At 48.0% G+C, this 19,825-nt stretch overlaps 1 protein-coding gene across 1 annotated transcript in view; it reads left to right on the plus strand.

The window, feature by feature from the left end:
- The window catches only part of LOC140392371 (CD209 antigen-like protein C), a 208,921-nt gene that overhangs the window by 29,440 nt on the left and 159,656 nt on the right, over nt 1-19,825 (plus strand). The window contains exon 4 of the mRNA XM_072477667.1: nt 11,075-11,194. Within this exon, the coding sequence (XP_072333768.1) occupies nt 11,075-11,194 (120 nt within the window). The remainder of the gene's footprint in view (nt 1-11,074; nt 11,195-19,825) is intronic.

Raw genomic sequence — 19,825 nt, forward strand, 5'->3', positions numbered from 1 at the left:
CGGGTCAGGCCCGCTAATGGTATGTAAACGGTGTTTACTGTACGTGCATTCCGGAACACACTGACACCGTTGTCGAGGGGGTGCCGGAGAATTGTGATTGGGCGTCAAATCGGCACCTGCCGCAATTTTGGCGTTGGAACCTATTCTCCACCCAATCGCGTTTCTCGATTTCGGCGTGGCCAATGGAGAATCCCGCCCCTCATCTCCTTCTTCCTGCGGAGCTAGACTGAAATCATATACATTGCCTCAGGTTACAACTGGGAATCTCTCACTGTACCTTTACCACACTGGTTACAGCGATGTAAATACACTACACTTATGGTATGCTTTAGCACAAGGGTAAAGTGTGATCACATATCGGATTTGTCTACTACAATAGAATAATTTATTTATAACGTCTGTTATGATTGATGCAATTGTTTAATTGAATGATATATTTAATAGATTTGTTTGTCATAAGTGAAAAACTTCAATAACATATATTTTTAAAACTCTCTGATACTTATAGGGAACTCTATAGTCGGAGGCACTGATAGGCGCTTCTGTGGACGTGAAAGAGCCTCCAGGATGGTATGTTGCCTCCCTGGTGCCAGGGTCAAGGATGTCTCTGAATGAACACAGGACATCCTGAATGGGGAGGGTGAAGAGCCAGAGGTTGTAGTATGCATCAGTAACGACATAGGCAGGAAGAGTGATGAGGTCCTGCAGAAGGAGTTTACGGAGTTAGGTAGTCAGCTAAAAAGCAGGGCCTCTAGGGTTGTAATCACAGGATCACTCCTGTGCATGTGCCAGTGAGTCTAGAAATAGGAGGTTAATGCAGCTAAATGTGCGGCTAAACTGGTGGTGTAGGAGGGAGGGTTTCAGATTTCTGGACCACTGGGATCGTTTCCGGCGCAGGTGGGACCTGTACAAGAAGGACAGCATCTAAACTGAAGGGGCGCCAATATCCTGGCTGGGAGGTTAGCTAAATTCACTCGGGAGGATTTAAACTCATATGGCAATGGGTTGGGAACCAGAGTGTTAACTTAGAAGGTGTAATCACTGAAGGGGGAATAGAGAACAAAAATAAGAGAACAACATCATCCTGTTTGTTCAAATGCAGTGGATTGAAGTGTATTTGTTTCAACGCCAAAAGTATAGCAGGTAAGGCAGATGAACTTAGAGCCCTTATTAGTCCTTGGATCTGTGATGTTATCATGAAACATGGTTAAAGGAAGGCAGGATCGGCAGCTGAACAATGGAGGATGTAGATGCCTCGGGAGAGAGAGAGGGGGATGTAAAAGGGGTAGGGGAGGCATTACTGGTTAAGGAGAATATTATAGCCGTATTGTGGGAGGTCACCTCGGAGGACTCACACAATGAGGCAATCTGGGTAGAGCTCAGGAAGGTTGGAAATTTATTACAGACCCCCCAACTGCCAGCGAGAGTTCGAGGAGCTGATAGGTGTTGGGTGCTCTGGATCCGTGGAACACATACAGGCCACCAACACTTAAAATAGTACAACACTATTTTATTGAGTTAGAAACTGTTGAACATACTTTCACTGTGGGTTAACACGATGTTAGATTAAACTAAAGGCATATGCCTGTCCGAACCAGTCTATGCACTCAGCACATGGTGAAGATCTGTGCTGTAAGCTGTAAGCTCTGTCCTTGTAGGAGGCTGCATCCCGGGAACTCTGATGCCCCCTGTCTTTATAGTGAGTGTGCTCTAACTGGTGATTGGCTGCGGTGTTGTGTGTGTTGATTGGTCTTGCTGTGTGACCATCAGTGTGTGTGTATCTGCATCATGATATACTGGTGTATATTATGACAATAGGTAGAGAGAATTTGGATAGGTGCAAAAGTGACAGTGTTGTTGTGGTCAGGGATTTTAACTTCCCCTATATTTATGGGACCACTTAGTGCTAGGGGCTTGGATGGGACAGAGTTTGTAAGGTGTATCCAGGAAGCCTTCTTGATGCAATATGTAGATAGTCCAACTCGGGAAGGGGCAGTACTAGGCTGGTATTGGGGAATGAGCCTGGACAGGTGGTTGAGGTTTCAGTAGGGGAACATTTTGGGAGTAGTGACCACAATTCCATAGGTTTTAGAGCACTTTATGACAGGGATGAGGGTAACCCTCGCATTAAGGTGCTAAACTAGGGAAAGGCAAATAACGATAACATTAGACAGGAATTGAAGAATTTGGATTGGGCGCGGCTGTTGGAAAGTAAATCAACATCGGACATGTGGGAGTCTTTCAAGCAACAGTTGATCAGGATTCAGGAAAGTCACGTTCCTGAGAGAACGAAGGATAAGTATGGGAAGTTTAGGGTGCCTTGGACAACGAGGGATATTGTGAACCTTGTCAAAAAGAAAAAGGAGGCAGAACGGTGGTGCAAAGGTTAGCACTGCTGCCTCACGGCACCGAGGTCTCAGGTTCGATCCCAGCTCTGGGTCACTGTCCGTGTGGAGTTTGCATATTCTCCCCGTGTTTGCGTGGTTTTGCCCCCACAACCCAAAGATGTGCAGGCTAGGTGGATTGACCATGCTAAACTGCCCCTTAATTGGAAAAAATTAATTGGTACTCTAAATTTTTTTTTTCACGAAAAAGGAAGCTTTTGTACAGTCTAGAAGGGCAGGGACAGCCGAAACCTTTGAGGAGTGCAAAGAAAGTAGGAAGGTACTGAAGTGGGAAATTAGGAGGGCTAGGAGGGGTCATGAAAAGTCCTTGGTAAGTAGGATTAAGATGAATTCCAAGCATTTTTATTAATATGTAAAAAGCAAGAGGGTGGTCAGGGAAAGGATTCGACCACTTAAGGAGAGTGGGGGGAATTTATGTGTTGAGCCAGAGCAAATGGGTGAGGTACTAAATGAGTACTTTGCATCAGTGTTCACCAAAGAAAGGGACTTTGTGGAAGATGGTTCTTGGGTAGGGTGTGTGGACAGTCTGGATCGTGTTAACATCTAAAAGGAGGTGGTTTTGGGTGTTTTAAAAGATATTAAGGTAGGTAATTCTCCTGGGCCGGATGGGATTTACCCCAGAATACTGAGGGAAGCAAGGGAGGAAATTGCTGGGGCCTTGGCTGGCATCTTTGTATCCTCATTGACTACAGGTGAGATCCCAGAGGACTGGAGAATAGCTAATGTGGTACCTCTGTTTAAGAAAGGTAGCAGGGATAATCTAGAAACTAACGGCCGGTGAGCCTCACGTCGGTAATGTATCAATTATTGGAGAGAATTCTCAGGGACAGGATTTATACCCATTTGGAAACAAATGGACTCATTAGTGATAGACGGCATGGTTTTGGGAAGGGGAGGACGTGTCTCACTAACTTGATAAAGTTTTTTGAGGAGGTGACAAAGATGATTGATGATGTGAAGGTGGTGGATGTTGTTTCAGTAAAACCTTTGACAAGATGCCTTATAGCAGACTGGTACAAATGGTGAAGTTACACAGGATCAGAGGTGAGGTGGTGAGATGGATACAGAACAGGCTCAGTCATAGAAGGCAGAGGACAGCAGCAGAAGGGTAATTTTCTGAATGGAGGGTTGTGTCTAAAGTGTTCCACAGGGATCTGTGCTAGGGTCTCTATTGTTTGCAGTATGCATAAACGATTTTGAGGAAAATGTAGCTGTTCACAGATGACACCAAGATTGGTGACGTGGCAGATAGTATTGAGGATTGGCAGAGATTACAGCAGGACATAGATAGGTTGGGGACTTGGGCAGAGAAATGGCAAATGGAGTTTAATCCAGACAAATGTGAGGTAATGCATTTTGGTAGGTCTTACATAGAGGAGAAATATACAGTAAATGGCAAAACTTTTAGGAATGTAGAAAGTCAGGGATATCTGGGCATGCAGGTCCATAGAACTTTGAAAGTGCAATACAAGTGGACAAGGTAGTCATGAAAACATACGGGATGGATGCTTGCCTTCATTGGATGGGGCATCAAGTATAAAACCTGGCAAGTCATGCTGCAGTTGTATCGAACATTGGTGAGGCCACACTTGGAACATTGCGTGCAATTTTGGTCACCACACTACCAGAAAGATATGGAGTCTGTGGAGAGCGTGCAGAGGAGATTTACTAGGCTGTTGCCTGGTCAGGAGGGTGTTAGCTATGCGTAGAGGCTGAATAGACTCAGACTCTTTTCATTGGAATGACAAAGGTTGAGGGGCGACCTGATAGAGCTCAACAAGATCATGAGAGGCATGGATTGAGTGGTTGGGCAGGCATCCTTTCCTCGGGTGGAGGGATCAGTCACTAGAGGGCATAGATTTAAGGTCCATGGTGCAAAGTTTAGGGGCGATGTGCGAAGCTGGTTTTTTTTACAGAGAGGGTGGTGAGTACCTGGAACGTGTTGCCAGGGGAGGTTGTGGAAGCAGATACATTAACGGCGTTCAAAAGGCATCTCGACAAATACATAGATCGGATGGGTATAGAGGGACACGGCACAAGGAAGTGCTGTGGTTTTGGCCAAAGGTGGTATCATGACCGGTACAGGCTTGGAGGGCCGAAGGGCCTGTTCCTGTGCTATATTGTTCTTTACTCTTTGTTCTATAACCTCCTCCCAATCTCTGTAACCTCCACCAGCCTCATGAACCCCTCCCTATCTCTGTAACCTCTTCCAGCCCCTACACCCTCCCTACCTCTATAATCTCCTCCAGCCCCTACACCCCTCACTATCTATGTGACCTCTCCAACACATACACCCTCCCTATTTCCAAAGCCTCCTCAAACCTCTACACCCCTCCTAATCTCTGTAACCTCCTCCAACCCCTACATCCCTCCCTATCTCTGTAATCTCCTCCAGCCTCTACACCCGTCCCTATCTCTGTAACCTCCTCCAGCCCCAACACTGCTCACTCTCTCTATAACTAACCTCCTCCAGCCCCGACAACCCCCTTATCTCTGTAACTTCCTCCAGACCCTCAACCCCCCTATCTCTGTAACTTCCTCCAGCCTCTACACCCCTCCCTATCTCTGTAACCCCTTCCAACTCCCTACATCCCTCCCTATCACTGGAACCTCCTCCAGCCCCAACCACACTCCCTATCTCTGTAACCTCCGACAACCCTCAGAGAATTCTGCGCTCCTCCAATTCCGGCCACTCGAGCAGCGCCTGATTCCCATCGCTCCAGCAGTGGCAGACGTGCCTTCAGCTGAGTTCTGGAAATCCGTCCCTTAACCTCTCCACCTCTGTCTCTCTCTCTCTCTCATACTTTAAGACACTCCTCAACTTGACCTGTGTAATCGAACTCTCAGCAATCTGTCTTCAATATATCCCTATGTGGCTCCCTCCTGCACAGGGCACTGGGATGTGAAATTAGCATTATAAACAGGTGCAGAGGTGGTTCACCAGGATGTTGCCTGGGATGGAACATTTAAGTTATGAAGAGAGGTTGGATAGGCTAGGAACAGAGAAGACCAATGGGCAATGTGACCGAGGAGTACTCGATTCTGAGGGGCCTGGACAGGGTGGATAGGGAGCAACTGTTTCCTCAGTTGAAGGGTCAGTTACAAGGGGACACAAATTCAAGGTGAGGGGCAGGAGATTTAGCTGGGATTTGAGGAAAAACGTTTTTTCTCAGAGGGTGGTGATGGTCTGGAAAACATGCCTGGGAGAGTGGTAGAGGCGGGTTGCTTCATATCCTTTAAAAAGTTCCAGGATGAGCACTTGGCACATCATAACATTCAAGGCTGTGGCCACTTCCTGTGGCGGCCATGGAGTGAGTGGTTGCACATTTGGTGGCACCCGCTCAAGGTGGAGATTTCCAGTCCTTCCCCACCCGAATGGTGTGGTATTTGAGCGTGAAAGGTCTGTGAGTGCCCAGAGAAGGTAATGCTCCTCTGGTGATGCTGGTGTCTGGGTCAGTGGACGAGAAATGCCACAAGAAAGAGAGAGCAGTTGGAGCCACAGGTGAAGATGGTGGAGGGCAAGAGGGCAGCGCTACCCGCCCAGTGGTCAATAGAGCAGCTGGTGGAGTTTTTGAAGAATAAATTCCAGCAGCAGAGGAAAGAGGCTTTGGAGGATTTGGCCGAGGTGGTGGAGCTGCTCAGAGCTGCGATTAAGAGAGTGGAGCAGAGGAAGGAGGCTCCGGGCCTGGTGATCCAGAAGTTGGAGGAGCCAATGGGGGAGCATGACGAGCGGCAGGCCTCACTGGAGACGGAGTTGGGGATGGTGTTGAGCAGCCAGAAAAGGCTGAGAGAGAAATTGGAGGACCTTGAGAACCGCTCCAGGAGGCAGAATCTGAGGATGGGTGGGATGCCTGAGGGCACCAAGGGAGCGGAGGCCGCAAGTATGTAGCGAGCATGCTGGAGAGGTTGGTGGGGGAGGGGGCCTTTGACTGGTCCATCAAGGTGGTTCGGTCGCACAGGACACTGAGGAGGAGGCCGCAGGTGGGAGGGGGGGGCTGCCGAGTGTGTTGAGGCTGCAAAGACACAAAAATTCGTGAAGCGTTCCATATTTTTGTGCAGCACGGTAGCACAGTGGCTAGCACTGTTTCTGCAGAGCTACAGGGTTCTAGGTTCGATTCCCGTCTTGGGTCACTGTCTGTGGGGCGTCTGCACGTTCTCCCTGTGTCTGTGTGGGTTTCATCCGGGTTCTCCGGTTTCCTCCCACAAATCCTGAACGACGTGCTGTTAGGTAATTTAGACATTCTGAATTCTCCCTCTGTGTACCCGAACAGGTGCCGGTATGTGGCAACTAGGGGTTTTTCACAGTAACTACATTGCAGTGTTAATGTCAGCCAACTTGTGACACTAATAAAGATTATTATTATTGATTTTTGGACAAGGAGCAAATTCTGAAGTGGGCGAGCAGAGCAAGAAATGGACCTGGGAAGGGAGTGAGCTGCGAATTTACCGGGACCTGGGTGCGGAGCTCGCAAAATGGAGGGCCGGGTTCAACCGAATAAAGGCTTCCCTTTGTAAGAAGGGGGTGAAGTTTGGGGTTTTGTACCCTGCCCGCTTTGTTAGACGTTTTAGTTGCTGTGATATGAAGAGTCTAAAGTTCTGTTCCTTTTTCACAAACACACATTTATTTCATTCCAACAGCCTTTGCACAAAACTCTAACTATACATCACCTGCCAGAGGCCACCTGAAGCCCCTTTACATATCAGTGTCAATTAATGGATACTTAACATAAATGAGACAACCAATTGCAATGTCTCTTAACCCATTACTTAACACCCTTGTGGGTGACACACCAAAAACAGGAATTTTGTTTTGACTCACCGGAGGAGGCGATGGACCTTATGAGGGATCATGGACTGGGAGGAGTGTGAGGACAGTGAACTTTGGAGAGGAGCTTTGTGTTCAATGTGGGGCACATTGGGTTAGGCAGTTTGGGATGGGTTTCAATGGGGGAGCTGTGATGGTGCCTTTTGTTTCTCTCTGTTTGTTGGAGGTTGGGAGGATCGAGGGGGAGGGGTGGACTGGAGGTGTGAGGGGAAGTCAGAGGACAGGGGCGGGGCCCACCATGCTGGCTGGGTGAACTAGTTAGCGGCAGCGAAGCACGGGGGAGTTGCCAGGAGGAAGGCATGGAGCAGCAGATGGGGTTGTTGTTTTGTTTGGTGGTGGTGAGGGGGGGGAGGGCGGGGGGGGGGGGGGGGGGGGGAGAAATTGCTGACATGGGTGTGGTTGATGTGGAGTAGTTGGGAAGGGAGAGATGGCAGCGGACATCTAAGGGCTGGCCTGGAGAGGCCAGCTTAAAAAGGCTAAGGGCTGATCAGCAGGGGAGGAAGGTGGGGAGCCTTCTGACCAGGCTGGTCATGTGGAATGTGAGCGGGCTTAATGGGCCGGTTAAACGGTCGCGTGTGTTCACACATCTGAGGAGTCTGAAGTCGGACATTGTGTTTTTGCTGGAGACACACCTGAAGCTGGGGAATCAGCCGAGGCCGAGGAAGGGATGGGTGGGGCAGGTGTTCAACTCGGGGCTGGACATGAAGACAAGGGGGTGGTGGTGTTGGTAAAGAAGAAGGTGACTTTTGAGGTGGGGAGCATTGTGGCTGATTCAGGGGGTTAGGTATGTGATGGTCAGTGAGAAGCTGGAGGGGATGTCGGTGGTCCTGGTCAATGTGTATTCCTGAATTGGGACGATGTCGACTTCATGAGGTGGGTGTTAGGGAATAATCTGAACCTGGATATGCATTGGCTGATTAAGGGAGGGTATTTCAATACGGTCCTGGACCCTAGGGCAGCAGATAGGTCCCAGGTTCAATCCCAGCTCGGGATCACTGTCCATGAGGAGTTTGTACATTCTCCCCGTGTTTGCGTGGGTTTCACCCCCACAACCCAAAGATGTGCAGAGTAGATGGATTGGCCACGCTAAAGTTGCCCCTTAATTGGAAAGAATGAATTGGGTACACTAAGTTTATTTAATGAAAATATGGTCCTGGACCCGCGTCTGGATCGGTCGAGTCCTAACTCAGCAAGGATGTCGGCGGTGGCGAGAGTGTTCACGGGGTTCATGGAGCACATGCGGAGGTTGGACTCGTGGAGGTTTGGGAGGCCGAGGGCAAAGGAATTTTCGTACTTCTCCCATGTGCACAACGTGTACTTCCGGATCAATGAGTTTGTTATGGGCATGGCGCTGCTGGCGGGGAGGGCCGACTCGGAGTCCTCGCCGATTCTGGTTTTTGACCACACGTTGGGAGGATTTGTGGGTGGTTCAGGAGGAGGCCTATCAGCCACAGTGGAGGTTGGCTGGGGGGTTGTTGGCGGATGAGGGAGTGGGCTATGTGGAGTTGAACGACACGGGAGTGGTCACAGCCATCACCCTGTGTCTGAACAAATCGGATGAGTTCAGGGTACTTTGGGTTGCATTGTGGGACGAGACAAGGATGACCGCTCTCCCCATTGCTTTCAGCCTTGGCAGTAGAGCCACTGACAATGGCACTTAGGGCGTCGAGTGATTGGAAAGGGAATGTGTGTGTGTGTGTTTGTGTGGGGGGGGGGGGTGGGGGGGGTGGAGTGTCGAGCATCGGATTTCACGATATGCAGTCACTTTATTGTTATGTATCTCGGACCCAGTGGGCAGCATTGGAGGGATTATGGAGATTTTGGGGGAATTTGGCCAGTTTCCTGGGCAGACGTTGAACATGGGAAAGATCGAGGTGTTCCTGATCAATGACAGACGGCAGGAAAGGAGATTAGGGGAGTTGCCGTTCAGGATGGTGGGGACGAGCTTTAGGTATTTAGAAATCCAGGTGACACGAGGCTGGGCCCAGCTATACAAATTGAACTTGGCTCGATTGGTGGAGGGAATGAAGGTGGACTTTAAGAAGCGGGATGTATTGTCCCTGTCGCTGGCTGGGTGTGTGCAGACGGTGAAAATGACGGTGCTGCCCAGGTTTCTGTTTGTGTTCCAGAACCTCCCTATCTTTGTCTCCAAGTCGTTTGACAGGAAGATTAATTGGATAATTTGGGGGTTTGTGTGGACAGGGATGACACCGTGGGTGAGGCAGATGTTCTTTGATAGGGGGCGAGGGATGGTGGAGGCTGGCATTGCTGAATTTGATCAATTACTCTTGGGTGGCAAATATTGCAACGGTGAGGAAATGAGTTGTGGAGGAGAGGTCGGTCTGGGGGAGGGTGGAGGGGGAGGCATGCAGGGGAACGCGTTTGAGGACTCTGTTGTTGGCACCTCTTCTGTTCTCGTCGGCCAGGTACTCCGTGAGTCTGGTGGTGGTGTCGGTGTTAAGGGCATGGACCCTGTGCAGGCAAAAGTTTGGGCTGGAGGGTATGTCGCTGTGGGTGCCGAGTTGTGACAAACCATAGGTTTGTGCCAGCAGGGATGGATGCGAGGGTCCGGGGTAGCGGCAGGAAGGGAACGAGTATTTCAGGGACTTATTTATAGGGGGAAAATTTGTGGGGCTGGAGGAGTTGGAGGAATTGAATGAGTTGCCCATGAATGGTTTTTGACACCGGCAGGTGAGGGATTTTGTAAACAGAGAGGTGCCATCCTTCCTGGACTGTCGCCTCCGGTGTTGCAGGATAAGTTGCCATTGGAGGACGAAATAGGGGAGGGGACGGTGTTGGATATATCCAAGGAATAGATGCAGAAGGAGGGAGCACCGGTGAAGGACATTAAGCGCAAGAGGAAGGAGGAGCTGGGTGAGGAGAAGCAGGCCGGGATGTGGGCGGAGGCCTTGAGGAGGGTGAACATGTCCTCATCGTGTGCGATGTTAAGCTTCATCCAGTTTAAGGTGGTACAGACGGCCCACATGACGGAAGCGAGGGTGAGCAGGTTCTTTGCGGAGATAGAGGTTAGGTGTGTGCGGTGCGCGGAGGGGGCCCGCAAATCACATCCACATGTTCTGGGCGTGTCCAAGACCCTGGGATTCTCGGGTGTTATGTCGGGGCGGACCCGGAACGAGAGGTGGCGGTATTTGGGATGTTGGAAGATCCGGGTGTCGCGCGGCGGGGGGTGGGGGGGGGGGGGTGGGGGGGGGGGGGGGCGCGGGGGGATGTATTGGTCTTTGCCTCCCTGATAGCCCGGAGAAGGATTTGTTGTGTTGGCGGGATTCGGAGCCGCCGACGGCAGTGGTGTGGTAAACGGCCTGACAGAATTCCTGAGGCTGGAGAAGGTCAGGTTCACTCTGTGGGGGTCGGCAGAGGGGTTCACCCGGAGGTGGAAACCGTTCATTGATTTCTTCAAGGAGGACTGAGGGGTCAGGGGAGCGGGGGTTTGGGGGGGGGGGGGGGGATAAGGGGGTAAAAATTGGGAAGGCAAGATGTTGTGGGGTGTTGGTATCAGGGGAGGTTGGAGATTTGTGGTTTGTTCAGGTTGATGTGTTCTTCTGATATTTTCTGTACATGCATAAAAAGACTTGAATAAAAATATTCAAAAAAAAATTCAAGACTATGAGCCAAGTGTTGGCAAATAAGACAGTTAGGCAGGTCAGCTGCACCTCATGCATTGGTGCAGACTCGATGAGCCGAAGATCCTCTTGTGCAATGTATTATTCTGTGACTATGGGTGTTGTGGTTGTTGTTCATCTCCTGAACGGATGTAGAGATGTCAACATTGTCTGTTCTGTCAAGTTTCACAAGATTCCCAACATTCTCAACTTCTCTATTCCAGATCAAACTAGACATGAAACAGCTGGAGGAAGATGCTCAGGAACTTTGACACATCTTGGTCTGGTCGCCCTCATTGCCTTAATCTCCCTTTTCGTAATAATTATAGGACTCATCGTATATGGTAAATAGAAAAACATCAGCCTGAAAAATGTGATTACACCACACCCCTTCCAGTAACACTCTGATATATCCCACACCCCTTACTGTAACACTGATATATCCCACACCCCTTACTGTAATACTCTGATATATCCCACACCCTTTACTGTAACACTCTGATATATCCCACACCCCTTACTGTAACACACTGATATATCCCACACCCCTCACTGTAACACTCTGATATATCCCACGCCCCTTACTGTAACACTCTGATATATCCCACACCCCTTACTGTAACACTCTGATATATCCCACACCCCTTACTGTAACACTCTGATATATCCCACACCCCTTACTGTAACACACTGATATATCCCACACCCCTCACTGTAACAGTCTGATATATCCCACACCCCTTACTGTAACACTCTGATATATCCCACACCCCTTACTGTAACACTCTGATATATCCCACACCCCTTACTGTAACACTCTGATATATCCCACACCCCTTACTGTAACACTGATATATCCCACACCCCTTACTGTAACACTCTGATATATCCCACACCCCTTACTGGAACACTCTGATATATCCCACACCCCTTACTGTAACACTCTGATATATCCCACACCCCTTACTGTAACACTCTGATATATCCCACACCCCTTACTGTAACACACTATTATATCCCACACCCCTCACTGTAACACTCTGATATATCCCACACCCTTTACTGTAACACTCTGATATATCCCACACCCCTTACTGTAACACTCTGATATATCCCACACCCCTTACTGTAACACACTGATATATCCCACACCCCTCACTGTAACACTCTGATATATCCCACACCCCTTCCTGTAACACTCTGATATATCCCACACCCCTCACTGTAACACTCTGATATATCCCACACCCCTTACTGTAACACTCTGATATATCCCACACCCCTTACTGTAAGACTCTGATATAGCCCACACCCCTTACTGTAACACACTGATATATCCCACCCCCTCACTGTAACACTCTGATATATCCCACACCCCTTACTGTAACACTCTGATATATCCCACACCCCTTACTGTAACACTCTGATATATCCCACACCCCTTACTGTAACATTGATATATCCCACACCCCTTACTGTAACACTCTGATATATCCCACAACCCTTACTGGAACACTCTGATATATCCCACACCCCTTACTGTAACACTCTGATATATCCCACACCCCTTACTGTAACACTCTGATATATCCCACACCCCTTACTGTAACACACTATTATATCCCACACCCCTCACTGTAACACTCTGATATATCCCACACCCCTTACTGTAACACTCTGATATATCCCACACCCCTTACTGTAACACTCTGATATATACCACACCCCTTACTGTAACACACTGATATATCCCACACCCCTCACTGTAACACTCTGATATATCCCACACCCCTTACTGGAACACTCTGATATATCCCACACCCCTTACTGTAACACTCTGATATATCCCACACCCCTTACTGTAACACTCTGATATATCCCACACCCCTTACTGTAACACACTATTATATCCCACACCCCTCACTGTAACACTCTGATATATCCCACACCCCTTACTGTAACACTCTGATATATCCCACACCCCTTACTGTAACACTCTGATATATCCCACACCCCTTACTGTAACACTCTGATATATCCCACACCCCTGACTGTAACACTCTGATATATCCCACACCCCTTACTGTAATACTCTGATATATCCCACAACCCTTACTGTAACACTGATATATCCCACACCCCCTTACAGTAATACTCTGATATATCCCACACCCCTTAGGGGCAGCACGGTAGCCTTGTGGATAGCACAATTGCTTCACAGCTCCAGGGTCCCAGGTTCGATTCCGGCTTGGGTCACTGTCTGTGCGGAGTCTGCACATCCTCCCCGTGTGTGCGTGGGTTTCCTCCGGGTGCTCCGGTTTCCTCCCACAGTCCAAAGATGTGCAGGTTAGGTGGATTGGCCATGATAAATTGCCCTTAGTGTCCAAAATTGCCCTTAGTGTTGGGTGGGGTTACTGGGTTATGAGGATAGGGTGGCGGTGTTGACCTTGGGTAGGGTGCTCTTTCCAAGAGCCGGTGCAGACCCGATGGGCCGAATGGCCTCCTTCTGCACTGTAAATTCTATGATAATCTATGATATCCCACACCCCTTACTGTAACACTCTGATATATCCCACACCCCTCACTGTAACACTCTGATATATCCCACACCCCTTACTGTAACACTCTGATATATCCCACAACCCTTACTGTAATACTGATATATCCCACACCCCCTTACAGTAATACTCTGATATATCCCACACCCCTTACTGTAATACTCTGATATATCCCACACCCCTTACTGTAACACTCTGGTATATCCCACACCCCTTACTGTAACACTGATATATCCCACACACCCTTACAGTAATACTCTGATAGATCCCACACCCCTTACTGTAACAATCTGAAATACCCCACACCCCTCACTGTAACACTCTGATATATCCCACACCCCTTCCAGTAATACTCTGATATATCCCACAGCCCTCACTGTAACACTCTGATATATCTCACACCCCTCACTGTAACACTCTGATATATCCCACACCCATCACTGTAACACTCTGATATATCCCACACCCCTCACTGTAACACTCTGATATATCCCACTTCCCTCACTGTAACACTCTGATATATCCCACACCCCTTACTGTAACACTGATATATCCCACACCCCCTTACAGTAATACTCTGATATATCCCACACCCCTCACTGTAACAATCTGAAATACCCGACACCACTCACTGTAACACGCTGATATATCCCACACACCTCACTTTAACACTCTGATATACCCCACACACCTCACTCGAATTCTGATATACCCCACACACCTCACTCCCATTCTCTGATACACAACACACCCCTCATTGCAACACTTTGATACATTCCAAACCCCTCTTACTGTAACACTCTGATATCCCTCCCACCACCCACTGTAACACTCTGATAGGGTGGCAGGGTGGAACAGTGTTTCGCAATACGGCCTTACATCGCCAGGGTTCAATTCCTATTTCGGGTGGCTTTCTTCATGAAGTTTTCATATTCTTCCCGTGTCTGCATGGGTTTCCTCCGGGTGCTCTAGTTTCCACCCACAGTCTGAAGATGTGCACATTAGGTGGTGTTTTTATAGCGATAGGCTGGACAAATGGGTCTAGGTAGGATGCTCTATCAGAGGGTTGGTGCAGACATGATGGGCTGAATGGCCTCCTTCTGCATTACTGGTTTTCTATGATTCAATGAAATACCGCCCACCCCTCACTGTAAAATCCTGATATATGACACATTCCTCAGTGTAACTCTGAAAAATTCCACACCCCTCACTGTAACACTCTGATATATCCTAATTCCCTCACTGTAACACTCTGCTATATCCCACACCCCTCACTGTAACACTCTGATATATTCCACACCACTCACTGTAACACTCTGCTATATCCCACACCCCTCACTGTAACACTCTGATATACCCCACACCCCTCACTGTAACACTTTGATATATTCCACAGCCCTCACTGTAATACTCTGATATATCCCACCCCTCACTGTAACACTCTGATATATTCCACACCCCTCACTGTAACACTCTGATATATCCCACCCCTCACTGTAACACTCTGATATACCCCACACCCCTCACTATAACACTTTGATATATCCCACACCCCTTACTGTAACACTCTGATATATCCCACACCCCTTACTGTAACACTCTGATATATCCCACACCCCTTACTGTAACACACTATTATATCCCACACCCCTCACTGTAACACTCTGATATATCCCACACCCCTTACTGTAACACTCTGATATATCCCACACCCCTTACTGTAACACTCTGATATATCCCACACCCCTTACTGTAACACTCTGATATATCCCACACCCCTGACTGTAACACTCTGATATATCCCACACCCCTTACTGTAATACTCTGATATATCCCACAACCCTTACTGTAACACTGATATATCCCACACCCCCTTACAGTAATACTCTGATATATCCCACACCCCTTAGGGGCAGCACGGTAGCCTTGTGGATAGCACAATTGCTTCACAGCTCCAGGGTCCCAGGTTCGATTCCGGCTTGGGTCACTGTCTGTGCGGAGTCTGCACATCCTCCCCGTGTGTGCGTGGGTTTCCTCCGGGTGCTCCGGTTTCCTCCCACAGTCCAAAGATGTGCAGGTTAGGTGGATTGGCCATGATAAATTGCCCTTAGTGTCCAAAATTGCCCTTAGTGTTGGGTGGGGTTACTGGGTTATGAGGATAGGGTGGCGGTGTTGACCTTGGGTAGGGTGCTCTTTCCAAGAGCCGGTGCAGACCCGATGGGCCGAATGGCCTCCTTCTGCACTGTAAATTCTATGATAATCTATGATATCCCACACCCCTTACTGTAACACTCTGATATATCCCACACCCCTCACTGTAACACTCTGATATATCCCACACCCCTTACTGTAACACTCTGATATATCCCACAACCCTTACTGTAATACTGATATATCCCACACCCCCTTACAGTAATACTCTGATATATCCCACACCCCTTACTGTAATACTCTGATATATCCCACACCCCTTACTGTAACACTCTGGTATATCCCACACCCCTTACTGTAACACTGATATATCCCACACACCCTTACAGTAATACTCTGATAGATCCCACACCCCTTACTGTAACAATCTGAAATACCCCACACCCCTCACTGTAACACTCTGATATATCCCACACCCCTTCCAGTAATACTCTGATATATCCCACAGCCCTCACTGTAACACTCTGATATATCTCACACCCCTCACTGTAACACTCTGATATATCCCACACCCATCACTGTAACACTCTGATATATCCCACACCCCTCACTGTAACACTCTGATATATCCCACTTCCCTCACTGTAACACTCTGATATATCCCACACCCCTTACTGTAACACTGATATATCCCACACCCCCTTACAGTAATACTCTGATATATCCCACACCCCTCACTGTAACAATCTGAAATACCCGACACCACTCACTGTAACACGCTGATATATCCCACACACCTCACTTTAACACTCTGATATACCCCACACACCTCACTCGAATTCTGATATACCCCACACACCTCACTCCCATTCTCTGATACACAACACACCCCTCATTGCAACACTTTGATACATTCCAAACCCCTCTTACTGTAACACTCTGATATCCCTCCCACCACCCACTGTAACACTCTGATAGGGTGGCAGGGTGGAACAGTGTTTCGCAATACGGCCTTACATCGCCAGGGTTCAATTCCTATTTCGGGTGGCTTTCTTCATGAAGTTTTCATATTCTTCCCGTGTCTGCATGGGTTTCCTCCGGGTGCTCTAGTTTCCACCCACAGTCTGAAGATGTGCACATTAGGTGGTGTTTTTATAGCGATAGGCTGGACAAATGGGTCTAGGTAGGATGCTCTATCAGAGGGTTGGTGCAGACATGATGGGCTGAATGGCCTCCTTCTGCATTACTGGTTTTCTATGATTCAATGAAATACCGCCCACCCCTCACTGTAAAATCCTGATATATGACACATTCCTCAGTGTAACTCTGAAAAATTCCACACCCCTCACTGTAACACTCTGATATATCCTAATTCCCTCACTGTAACACTCTGCTATATCCCACACCCCTCACTGTAACACTCTGATATATTCCACACCACTCACTGTAACACTCTGCTATATCCCACACCCCTCACTGTAACACTCTGATATACCCCACACCCCTCACTGTAACACTTTGATATATTCCACAGCCCTCACTGTAATACTCTGATATATCCCACCCCTCACTGTAACACTCTGATATATTCCACACCCCTCACTGTAACACTCTGATATATCCCACCCCTCACTGTAACACTCTGATATACCCCACACCCCTCACTGTAACACTTTGATATATTCCACACCCCTCACTGTAATACTCTGATATATCCCACCCCTCACTGTAACACTCTGATATATTCCACACCCCTCACTGTAACACTCTGATATATCCCACCCCTCACTGTAACACTCTGATATACCCCACACCCCTCACTGTAACACTCTGAAATATCCCACATTACTCACTGTAACACTCTGATATACCCCACACCCCTCACTGTAACACTCTGATATATTCTGCACCCCTCACTGTAGTACTCTGATATATCCCACCCCTCACTGTAACACTCTGATATATCCCACATTACTCACTGTAGCACTCTGATATATCCCACATCACTCACTGCAGCACTGTAATATATCCACACCCCTCACTGTAACACTCTGATATATCCCACATCACTCACTGTAGCACTGTAAAAAATCCCACATCACTCACTGTAACACTCTGGTATATCCCACACCCCTCACTGTAACACTCTGATATATCCCACACCCCTCACTGTAACACTCTGAAATATCCCACACCCCTCACTGTAGCACTCTAATATATCCCACATCACTCAGTGTAACACTCTGATATATCCCACATCACTCACTGTAGCACTGTGATATATCCCACAGCACTCACTGCAGCACTGTGTTATATCCCACATCACTCACTGTGGCACTGTAATTTATCCCACATCACTCGCTGTAGCACTGTGATATATCCCACATTACTCACTGTAGCACTGTGATATACGAAAATTGCTTATTGTCACAAGTAGGCTTCAAATGAAGTTACTGTGAAAAGCCCCTGGTCGCCACATTCCGGCGCAAGTTCGGGGAGGCTGGTACGGGAATTGAACCGTGCTGCTGGCCTGTAATATATCCCACATCACTCACTGTAGCACTGTGATATATCCCACATCACTCACTGTAGCACTGTGGTATATCCCACAATCCTGACTTTAACACTCTGATATATCCCACACCCTTCACTTTTACACTTTGATGTGCAACCTACTACTCATTGTAAAAGTCTCATATATCCAACTCTCCTCACTGCAACACTATGACATATGCCACATCTCTCATTGTAATACTGATATATGACAAATCTCTCACTTTAATAATCATATAAAAACCACACCCCTCAAGGTAATACTCTGTTCTATCCCATACCCCTCACGGTAACACTCTGATATACATGCCAACTCTCACTGTAACACTATGATACACCTCCACCCCTCAATGTAACACTCTGATGTAGTACACACGTCTCAATGTAACACACTGATACAGCACACACCCCTCTCTATAACAATCTGATGTATCCCACACCCTCCATGTTAGATTCTGATATATTGCACTTCCCTCATTGGGGAACTCTGATATAGCCCACACCCCACCTTGTAAAACAACTGATATATCCCACACCCCACACTGTCACACTCTGATGCATCCCACACTCCTCACTCTAACACTATAGCCCACACACAACATTGTAACACTCTGATGCATCTCGCATCCCTCATCGTAACACTCTGATATACCCCCTGATGCGACCATCAATTCAAACGAGACGATTGGTAGAAGTGAACAGTGGTTTTAATAAGTTAGACCTGTGCCTGCCTGTGAGTGCCGCCTACAGGCTGCAATTTATATACCACCCCTGAGGGGACGCAGCCACAGGCAGAGCCCACAAGGGCATCAACATAATACAATACAGTGGTGAATTGTAGCAGCAATATTTTCACCACACCCCCACCCCTCAGTGTAAAACACTGATACAGCCCATTTTGCTCACTCGAACACTCTGATACACCCCGCACCCCTCACTCTAACACTCTGATCTATCCCACACACCACACTGTAACACTGTGATACATCCTGCACCCTTCATTGTACCACTCTGATATACCCCACAACCTCAATGGGGCAATCTGATATATTGCACCTGCCTCACTGTAATATTCTGATTTATCCCCATCCTCTCACTGTAGCATTATAATATACCCCACACCCTTTACTGGAGCACAATGATATACCCCACTTCCTTCACTGTAACACTGATATATCTCACACACCCCTAATTTTAACACTCTGATATGTCACACACCACTCAATGTAACATTCTGTTATAGCCCACATCCCTCATTGTAACACTCTGATACTTTAACACTCTGATATATGCAACAACCCTCACTGTTTTACTTTAATACATCTCATACACTGAACTGCAACACTCTGATATACCCCACACCCTCACAGCAACACTCTGATATATCCCACACACGTCACTGCGTCACTCTGGTCTACCCCACCCCCTCACAGTGACACTTTTTAAAAAAACACCACTCACTGTAATACTCTGACAGGATGGCACAGTGTTTTGCACTATTGCCGCACATCGCCAGGGGCCTGGGTTCCAATCCAACCTCGGGTGGTTGTCTTTGTGTAGTTTTCACATTCTGCGTGGGTTACCTCGGTTGCTCCGGATTCCACCCACAACCCAAAGATGTGCACGTCATGCGGATTGGCCATTCTAAATTGTTTCTTACTGTCCAAAGATTAGATGGTGTTTTTGGGACACAGCGAAAGTCTGGACGAATGG

This window comes from Scyliorhinus torazame, chromosome 16, assembly GCF_047496885.1.
Source record: "Scyliorhinus torazame isolate Kashiwa2021f chromosome 16, sScyTor2.1, whole genome shotgun sequence".
NCBI classification, from domain to species: Eukaryota; Metazoa; Chordata; class Chondrichthyes; order Carcharhiniformes; family Scyliorhinidae; genus Scyliorhinus; species Scyliorhinus torazame.